Source organism: Glycine soja, chromosome 20, assembly GCF_004193775.1.
Source record: "Glycine soja cultivar W05 chromosome 20, ASM419377v2, whole genome shotgun sequence".
Classification (NCBI taxonomy): Eukaryota; Viridiplantae; Streptophyta; class Magnoliopsida; order Fabales; family Fabaceae; genus Glycine; species Glycine soja.
In genome coordinates, this window is record NC_041021.1 from 4792557 (window position 1) to 4803255 (window position 10699).

Below are 10699 nucleotides of genomic sequence, written 5' to 3' on the forward strand. Positions count from 1 at the left end.
TTCAAGAAACACCATCTGAACTCCTAAAATATCGATCGGATGTGAGCATAGAGGAACACGCATAATTAGCACACCAACCATATCTTCTCTTTTTTTTCATTCATTTTTTTCATCCTCATAATTTTAATTTTTTTTATCCAAACACAAAATTTTGAAAATAAAAGAATTTCAATTGAAGTATTTGAAATTTTTAGAATTTTAAATTTCTCAGAATTTTAAATTTCTCCATCCAAACACACTCTCAAGGAATTCAAGTGCAAGTGTATATTCATAGTTTCAAATATTATTGCTACTTGTAAAGCAAAATCATTGATGATCGCTTATTCGCTTTTGAATCACTAAATTACTGCAATGGTAGCAACACCTTTACAAAGTTCATATGAACAAACCCACAAACGTCTCACATCCGTAGTTTGGAGTGTCTATCTGAGCAATGCTAGCTGAAAAATTAAGTTAGAACAATTTTTCTCACACCATTTTTAAAATGCAGCCAAAATTACTTGTAATACCACTCTTTTCTGATATACATGAGAAAAAAGAGTTGGTGTGATGCTGATTGGGTCTACTGCATGAGAAATTACAATATTATGTAATTTCTCTTTTACTTGATTTTTTCTATGTAACCCTATAGGTTCTCATAATGATAGTAGTAATAATAATTCTCATTTAATTTTATAAACAATAAGTGATATCTAGTAATTAATATATCATTACCACTCAAGAGATGAAAATGTCAATAATATTTTTGTATAATTTTACCCCTTCATCCAGAAATCATAATTGTACGTAAAACATTGAATATGTCATTCTTTTATAGTCAAATATTTATTCTTCGAAACTTAAGTAGATACATTAGTGAAAAAAAGATCAATATCTTACACTTATTTCATCATGATCATGCATTTCACTATCTTATTGTATCAAGATGTTCCAAAAATACCATTCTTGTTATGTAAGGCAATAAAAGAGACTAATCTCAACTATAACACTTACATGTGTCTTTATGACTTATTATTTGTAGACATGGCAGGTAAATCTAAACCTGTGAGAACTCATTGACCCGACTCTTTGACATGAAAACCTACTTTGACCATAGTGAAGAAGGGTGGGTTGAGTTTAGGGATGTAACTCCTTGTCCCATCATGTCCTCATCCCCCTAGTGCATAGATTTTTTGTTATAACACACACAATTACATTATTGTTAATATTTGTTTTTTATATTTTTATTTTATATGAGAGAAAAGCTAGTGACACTCATTTTAACATTCTCTTTCTAATACTCTCTTTACTATTTGTTATTTTTTTAAATTAAAATTTTGTGTGGGTCCCACTTCTAAATTAGGAGAGTGTGTCATTAAATGAGAAGTGAAATCCACCAAAATTTGTAATTACAATAAACTTCAACCAATAGTAGAGAAAATGTCACAGAGAGAGTTTATAGAAAGTGTCGCTAGCCTTTCTCCTTTTATAATTAATAAAAATAAAAAAATAATTATTTTAATGGTTAAGAGAGAATTAAGGAGAAATGAGGGTTCAAATACTTCTTACTAACAAAAAATAACAAACTTAAAATTATATATTCAATTAAAAATATAACTTTATTCTTAATTCTTAATTTTTTATTTATTTTTTATTTATAAAAATTTATATATTGTTTAAATTAAAATATAATTAATAACTAATATATAATTTATTTAAAAATTAGAAATTAATTAAACTTGTAAAAAAATGTTTGGCGAAATTCCCATGGATTTTCCAAAACCCAATAAAATGCAATGGATATTAGATTGTGTATTAAAATTTTATACATGTCTCTTTTAGGATCAAACTCAATCCCGCTCTATCTTTTGCAAAGATGGGGATGATGAAAGCTAAACTCGCCCCCAAAAATGTCCTATTATCATGCCTAGCTGTATGAATAATTTCCAAATTCGTCATCACCTTGTTACAAGTAAATTTGGATGACATATATTAAAACATACAACTTCCTATGGAGGAATTAATGTATCAATTCCAAGTTAAAGGACTACATACACCATGATCACTTGGAAAATCTCTTTTGACAATATTTGCATAATGTTCTATATAGCATTCTCATGGTGAGCCAATATATAACACCTTATTATTTTAATATGTACCTATAAGGAAACTTGATATTTCATATCCATAACTCGTATGACATGGATATTAGCCTATGCAAATGCTAGTCTCAATTTATCCTTGTCAACCTTGTTAGCAATAATATTTTATTAGAGATATTTAAGAACATTATTCATTATCTAATGGGATCTCATGATCAAGATATTTACTTGGCGTCCTATGGTATTAAAGTTACTATTCAGATAATTTTATCATGTTAAAAAACACATAACAAATGAAACTTCTCATATGATTATAAAATAGGTCAAATAACCTTTTTGGTCATTTATCTTCTTTTTTTTTTGCTTAGTTTAATCTTTTGTCTTCTAAAAATTTTATTTTGGTCCTTTATATGTTAAATTGGTTCAAAATGATCATTTCGTTAAGTTAAAGATTAGCATCATTAATACTTTCACCCACCTCTATTTTCGTTCTCTCTCTCTTGTACCTTATACCATTTTTTCTCATATCAAACACTCCAAGGCCTCTTCTTCCCCAAACCCTAACCCTAGCCCAAGCCCCAAGCCCCAAACCCCAAATCCCAAATCTCCCATCCCGTGCTTCCCCAACCTCACCTTTCCCGCAATAAAACCACTTATCCATTGTCTCTGGGTCTTTGCTAGTTTTGGACCTCTTTACCTCTCCTTAAATATCTTGTTTGTGTTTCTTTTAGTGATTCAAGGGATGTGGTCAACGGTGACACATGACACACAGTCAGTGATGATGTAGGATGCGATAATGAGGAGGGGAGGAGAATAGGGTGGCATGAGGGGATAAAACAAAAAGAAATGACATAACACAAAAAAGAGGAGAAGAGATTTGTTGTTTGTTGGGGGGGGGGGAGAGGGAAGTCATTTGAAGGAAGATGAGGGGGAGCAATAGATGGTGGTAGTGTAGTGGCAAATGAGGGGAACTGTCGCCTTTGACATGGTGTTGCGGTGGTGTTTCATTTCTTCTTCTTTTTTCCTACCTTTCCTTGTTTTGGTAGTTTTGTTGCTTATTTGGGATTGCAATGAATGTTAATGTCGAGAAATTTGTGTTCTTGATTTGTGGTTCCAATCGATAGTGTGATGGCTTCCATCAAGTTTTGGTCTATTTGTGATTTGGATCTAGAGTGAAAATTTATGTGGAATTTGATAAATTGTTGTTGCAATTTGTGATTTGGTCTTAGATTTATTTGTTATCATATTTTGTTTCAATCTCAAATTTAGAATACTTTTGTTAGGTGGTTTGAAAAGAGAGGGGGAGGAGGAGGGATGAGAGGAAGAAAAGATATTTTGTGACGGTTTTTAACTATTAATTTCTTGATCTAATTAATGACGTTAACTATAGATGGACAAAATGACTATTTTGAACCAATTCAAAAATATAGATGACCAAAATGAAGGTTTTAAAAGATAAAAAAACAAATTGAATAAAAAAAGATAAATGACAAAAAAGATCATTTGATGTATAAAATAAAAGCATTATGTATAAATGAAAAGCTAGTCTAGTAAAAAAACTTTGGTCTCTAGGACTTAGCATTAATATTATTGTGACTATTATGTCAATGAATTGGAAATAAACTAAATAATTAAGAGCAACTGGATATAAATCACAAAATAAATAACAAGAAATTTAGAAAGAAAAATATTTTACAGGGAGAATAAAGGGGATTAACAACACCTATATGCTTACTCTTAATTGACTTTTCTCATGCTAGCTTGTTAATTGTGTACGTCTTCCTTTTTTTATTTGACTGAGAATTAAAACCTAAGATAATTTTTTTTAATGAATCTCTGAATTAAGAGAGTTATTAACTGATTGTATAGTTGTTAAATCATAATCTTCACGGACATATTTTTGTTTCTTATTTTTTATTGTTTATATATGATTGATAAACTTACCGTATTCTTGATTATATATATGCAATTTTGATTGTCTATGAAATATAGTGCAAAATGCAATAAATTAAAGCTCGAGTCCATTTTGTTTATTTGTGGATTAGTATTTTCTTTCACCATACTAGCTCTTACTGCGAGGAAAGTGAGTAATAGGAATGTAGAACCATGAATATTATGAATATTATGGTAGATCTCACTAACAAAAGATTGGCATATTGCTGCTTCAAGACCTAACTTTATGTTGTTGCGTCAATAAAGATTGAAAATGACCTCGATATGTATAGACGTAAAAGAATGGGAATTTATCAACTTTCTCTATTTTGGAGTTCTTTAATTAAATAATAGTGAAAAGAAAGTACAGCCATCAAATTTCCATTTTTATAATCTTCAAAAAGTGGCACCCGTTAATTTTAATGGCTTTTCTCTTTTCCTAATGTATTAAATAACCAATAAAGGGGAACAAGAAATCTATTTTTTTTTTACAAATCACAAAATCCTGTAACCGACGCAATCGTATTTAAATTGAGTAGAATTATTATTCTCTCTATTTCTTTAATCTAGCAAGTAAACATCTAGTACAGTGCAACAACTTTTTTTTTATAAAAAATAAAGTAAAAAAATAACAAACTTTGATCCAGAGAAAAAGTATATTTAAAAAAATTGAATAACCATTTTATAATTTAAAGAGTAAAAGAAATTGAAAATTAAAATTTGTATTTATTTTTTCATGTTAACATTAAAGGAAAAAGTATAACTTATAAATTGATAATTCTTTAAAATTTAAAGTAAGTGATTAATAACCATAAAATAATGTGTCATAAAGAAAAAGAGAATATAATAAAAAAACTTATATTAAAATTTAAAGACTCTAATTTACAATATAAAGATCCATATAGTTTTACACTCTCCGTCTTTGTAAATGGTTTTAGAAAAGTGTATTTAAATTAATTTATTTTAAAGAAAACATTTCGAATCCATTTTTTTCAAATAATATTATTTAAAAAAAAACAGTTATCCCTTGGAGGTACCATAGTTACACATCATCAAGGCACTCATCTCCACATATTTGAATAAGTGGCATAAGTTGAATGTAAACTTACAAAAAAGAAAGAAAAAAACAAAGATGCCTCCAACTTTATTTAGATAATGGCAAGCAGAGGGCATATGAGTTGATATTTGTGCATATATATATATATATATATATATATATATATATATTGCATGATTGAAGAATAAAAAAATAAAATAAAAATTAGATAATAATCCTTATGGATTAACATAATTAAAGAAAAAAATCTTAAGAAAAAAAAAAGTAACAATAGAATTCTAACCAACGAAGACTAGTAAGTTTATTCTTCACCATTGGATTTTTAGTCTAAGAATCTCCTTTCCTTTCTCTTTTCTCCCCCTAGTTTTCCTCATCTCACACATATATATATCTGTACACCAAGATATTTACTCAACAGATATCATCTAATTCTGGAACAAAACACCTGTTTCAGTTTTAACAGGCTCTAGATGGTATTGGTAGCTAGAGAAGCCATAGTGAAACACTTCTTCTGTCCTAGGAATTCTGCATAGAGAGGTTGTTCAACAAAACAATTTCTTAACTTGTCAGCAAAATGAGGTTGCACTTGATTTGGCTCACTGTGATTCATTCCCATTTAGGTCTGCTCGCGGAAGGTAAGAGACCGCGATAGAGCCGCAGGGTTGGCCTGCAACACCGGCGATGATGCTTCAACCATTTGATGATTGATATCATTTCCCTTGGATGATGGAAAAGCCTTGAAAAGGCCTCCGGAACTGGCCTTGTCATCATTCTTGATCCCTAGTTTTGACCACATGGAAATGGAACTCTTTGCAGCTTCTCTAGGGTCATCAATTCTAAGTGTCTTGGGGATCAAGGCATTGTGTTCTGAGCTGTTGTGCTCCATGTCATGCATTTCTCTTTGTGAATTGGATGAAGCAATGATGTTTCCATCCCTTGAGTGTTTCCCCAAAGTAGGGTTAGAGACAGAGTTGTTAACAGAAGATTGGGGTGAGATAGCTGATATATTGTTATTCCAAGAGGGTGGCATATAACTCCAATATGCAGGTGTAGTATACAATGATAAAGGGTACCCTTGTGGGAAAAATGTAGGAGGAGGGATAGGATAAGGCCAAGGTGCACTTGGAAAGTATGGAAATTGAGGAGTGAAACCTTCAACAACTTTTTTATCCAATGATTCATGTGAGCCACTATGGCTTAAAGTTGATGTTGTTGCAACAGAATTAACTCCAGTAGAGTGACCACTAGTACCATCCTCCTCCTCCTCCTCCTTTCTATAGGAAACAAAACTATTTGGCTCAGTTACATGAAACCCATTTGGAACACAACTTTGTGCTCTCTCAGCAATGTTCAACATAGATGCCATCGTATCACAAAGGGGAGAATCAGGACCAAAGGTCATAACAGCATTATGCAATCCATTGGGGGCATTGAGTGTGGCTCCCTGAAGCCCTTCAGAGAACATTATGTGCCGGTAATGTGACACAGTCGCCGAGGAATTCTTGTTCTTTCGACGACCGGCTCCTGCCGGCACATTTCTCATTGTACCTCCAGCTGTCCAGTATCTCTGGCAGTTCTTGCAGAAATGGCGAGGTTGGTTGACATTGTAGTTGTTGTAGTAACAGAATTTGGTTTCCATGCTATTGCATCGCGGGCATGGAAGTACCTTGTCAGGTTTCTTTAGTGTTTTTTCTTCAGAAGCACTTTTCTCGCTTTTTTCTCCATTTGTGGAGGATTTCGGTATTGATGTCTCGGTTTCTGCTGAGGGAGTCTTAGGATTCTCAAATATGCCTGAAGATGTTGTGGAAGATTTCAAATCCTCTGTGGTTTGATGTGAGGCATCATCATCATCTTGTGATGAGGTAAGTACTTTCCTTGATGGTTCCTAAAACAATGAACATGATCAATGTTAGAAATGCTAATTTATTTACTATAACTACAATAGTGGAATTAGAAAACAGTGAACTCAAAACCTCATATATGAAACAAAAGGATAAGTATATTGGTATAATAGTATTTATCAAGAGTGTAAGATATGTTAAGACATATAAATTTTGCGTGAAGCATGTTATGACATAGTGCGAAAATAGAAGCATTAGACAGGTGAAATTGATTTTGTTTTTCTTTGACTTAGTGACACTGATTCACCATACAAAATATCTTGGATAATTTAAGCGAAAAAGTAGGAGGGTGAGTGAATTCATACCACGGAAAACGGGGGAGAAATTATTTTTCCTTTCACGTTAAGGAAGCTAACAGTGTACTTTGTTTAATGAATGAAAACGCTCACGTGATAGTGCATAGTCAATAAGAACAATTCAGTACTAAAATCCCAATTCTAGAGATGCAAAACAAAATCACAATTCTAGAAGGCAACGGTTCCACGGTGAAACTAAAAATCCCAAAAATGGTATTTGATATTTACAAATTTTGTACTAAAATGTACAGGAATAGAAAACAAAGGAAGTTCTGGAATTCAGGGCAGGGAAGAAAAAAAATTATAAGAGTATGAAACAGCTGGAAAATAAATAAATCCAACATATTCTATAAATAAGTCCTCGTGATGTCACAAGGTTATAGGTCTTTTGATAATTGTTAAATAAGGACTTGAATAATATGGACAAAAGTGTCAAACTAAAATAGTGAAGCTCCAATTAAAGTCCATGGCGTGAAAAGCAACGCTTGATAAAGAGTTAAGTAAAGCAATAAATCTAACAAGAAAATATTCAAGCTAACGAGGTAGCAATTAACATGTGATGCTGAAAGAGATCCAATAAGAAATAAACACAATGATTTTTATTTTATTTAAAAAAATCCATTGAACTTGCTATGATTAAGAACCCGGTTTTGGACAATTTTTTTTTCTAAATAATAGAATTAGAAAAATCACTAAGCAAATTCATTGACTGTAAAACAGAATCGCAAAAATAAAGCAAGCCAAACCACAAAATATATTCTATGCTATATTCTTATACTTCTATTGCATAATGGAGATTGGATCCAATTTCACCGAAAGGAACTAGGCAATGAATTCTAGCCACCACTTAATAAATGATTGAATAAATTCAAATTCAATACCCACATATTAAAAACTTATATTAAAAAGAAAATCAACATAACCATAGAAAATTGCAAAAAAAGCCTCTCAATTCAATTCAATTGACACCAAGGCAAGAAGGAAGCTTTTTCACGATTTAAAAAAACCCATTAACAATTGAGCGGTTCTGAGAAATGGGTCGCGGTTAGATTTGCAAATCATCATGGTTTCCCCCAAATTTAATTGAGACCAAGACAAGACAACTTTAACAACACCTACCTCAGGTTCATGCTGTTGTTGTGTTGCAGAAGAGGTAACTTCACGAGGAGAAGAGGAAGATGAAGGGGCACAAGCAGGTCCTGAAGCAGAAGCAGAAGAAAAAGAATCATTGATGTGTGTGTGTGGCAGCGAAATTGTCCTTCCAAAAAGCTTTATCGCAGGGTCCTTAACCTCTGACATTCCTGTGTTGTAACAGTTTCAGGTTCAAGAATCTCTCTCTTGTTGTTGCTTCTCTTTCTAGGGAAAAAAATGGGGAAAGAAACGAGGGAAAATATATTACATAAGTACAGACAGATACATATATAGAGAAGTTGGTTTGGTGTAGCGTTGTGTTGTGTTCAGTAACTTTTTTGTGTGTCTTTTTGTAATGTTAATTATTTAATTATTATTGATATGAAAACGGATAATGAATAGTCTGAAGTCTGAACTGTGAAGTGGTGAGGTTTGTTTGTTTGTGTTTTTATTTTAGGAAGAAAATTAATTAAATTGCTGTTTGCCACTTCAGCAAGTAGGGGAATTTTTTGAGCCACAAGTTCTTGTGGCCTATGAGATCTTGTGTGTGCTGTTGGATTCCCCACATTGCTTCTAAAGATAGTGCTGTTCTGTCCCACCCTTTTTCATCCCCGTCAGCACTTTCACTTTTTGCCTTTTTCGTCAACCACTCTTGATAAGACTTTCTTTTGTGTATTGGTTATTAGTAAACTCAAATTAATTTCAATTAATATTAGTTAAAATTGAATCGATTAAAATTATTTGTGTATGAATTGAGATATGAATTTAAATTTATATATCCGATTAAAATCGGATCGAAGTGGTCAAAATCGATTAAAATTTTTAGAGTTGTTTGGTTTAATTCTAAATATTGTTAATATTGGAATTTTAATTGTTGGAACCTCTTAAAATATTACTTTCAGGTACAATATTATTAGTTTCACCTTTTTTTCATATTTATCTTTTCTTAATGAATCATATTTTGTTTATTTGTTTCGTTAAATCTAGTTGCAACAAATCTGGCTATAACAAATCTGGTTGTAGAAAAACTTATTATAAGAAATTAATTTGTAAGAAATAGTTATGATTCATACTATTATAACAAATCTCGTTGAAGATTTTTTGTTTTAATTTGTATTAGTGTATTTTAGAATATTATATTAATGATATTAAATGAATTGATTTTACTACTTTCAGACATTGGATAATATTGTGTTAATTATATTTAATAATTGGATGAATCATGATATAAAATAATAGTTTTAAGAAAAAAAATATATCAAATTTAAATGGGTAACTTATTGGTCCAAACTGAACCAAACCATTATGAATGAGTTGAGTTCGATTTCAAAAATAAATTGTGAAAATCGAACCGAAGCAAACCAATAAAATTTAATTAGATTAAATATTAAATTTGAGCAAAACCAACCCGAACCGCCCACGAACATTCCTCTTCTTTGTTCTTCCTTCTTCCTAATCAAATTGACTCTATGTTAATTTCTTCTTCTTCTTATTTATTAATTAGTTTAAATGTTTTTTTAATGGTAAGTAAATATGATTTTTTTGACTTTCTTCATGAGACTAGAGATATTTTTACGATAAATAATTCCAATTGAGTCAAATATAATTATTGTGGACAATAAAATTTTGAATACTAATTTTTTATCGACTATAATAATTTTTCTTAATTCAAATAGGAATGTTCTCTATTCATAAGATTATTGATATTGTTTTACAAGACGTAATTTTAATTGAGTCAGATATAATAATTATGGACAACAAAACTTTGAATACTAAAAAAGAAAATTTCATCATCTATAGTAATTCTAGTTAACTTGAATATGAATGTTTTCTATTTACAAGATTATAGATATTGCTTTTCAAGAAATAATTGCTATTGAATCCGATTTTATGGTGCACAATAAAACTCTGGATGCTCAAAATGAAAATTTTATAGTCTATGGTAATTATTCTTAACTCGAATATGAATGTTCTCTATTTACAAGATTATAGACATATTACCATAAAAAAAAACAAGATTATAGATATTGTTTTTACAAGAAATAAGTTCATTTGAGTCAAATATAATTATTATCGACAATAAAACTTTGAATACTCAAAAAAATAAAAAATAAAAACTTCATCGTCTATAGTAATTTCACTTAACTTGAATGAGAATGTTCTCCTTTCAAAAGATTATAAATATTTTTTTACAAGAAATATTTCCAATTGAGTAAGGTATAATTATTACGGACAATAAAACCTTGAATATTCAAAAGAAAAACTTTATCATCAATAATAGTTATGGCTAACTTGAATAGG

The 10699-nt window shown here is 30.6% G+C and overlaps 1 protein-coding gene across 1 annotated transcript; it reads right to left on the bottom strand.

Moving 5' to 3' along the window:
- Positions 1-5346: 5346 nt before the first annotated feature.
- On the bottom strand, positions 5347-8708 carry LOC114402257 (cyclic dof factor 1-like). Its single transcript, XM_028364766.1, has 2 exons — positions 8387-8708; positions 5347-6955 (listed from the first exon to the last, which is right to left on the bottom strand). Exons 1-2 carry the CDS (start codon positions 8564-8566, stop codon positions 5687-5689), a joined length of 1449 nt encoding a protein of 482 aa, XP_028220567.1. The 5' UTR covers positions 8567-8708; the 3' UTR covers positions 5347-5686.
- Positions 8709-10699: the final 1991 nt, after the last annotated feature.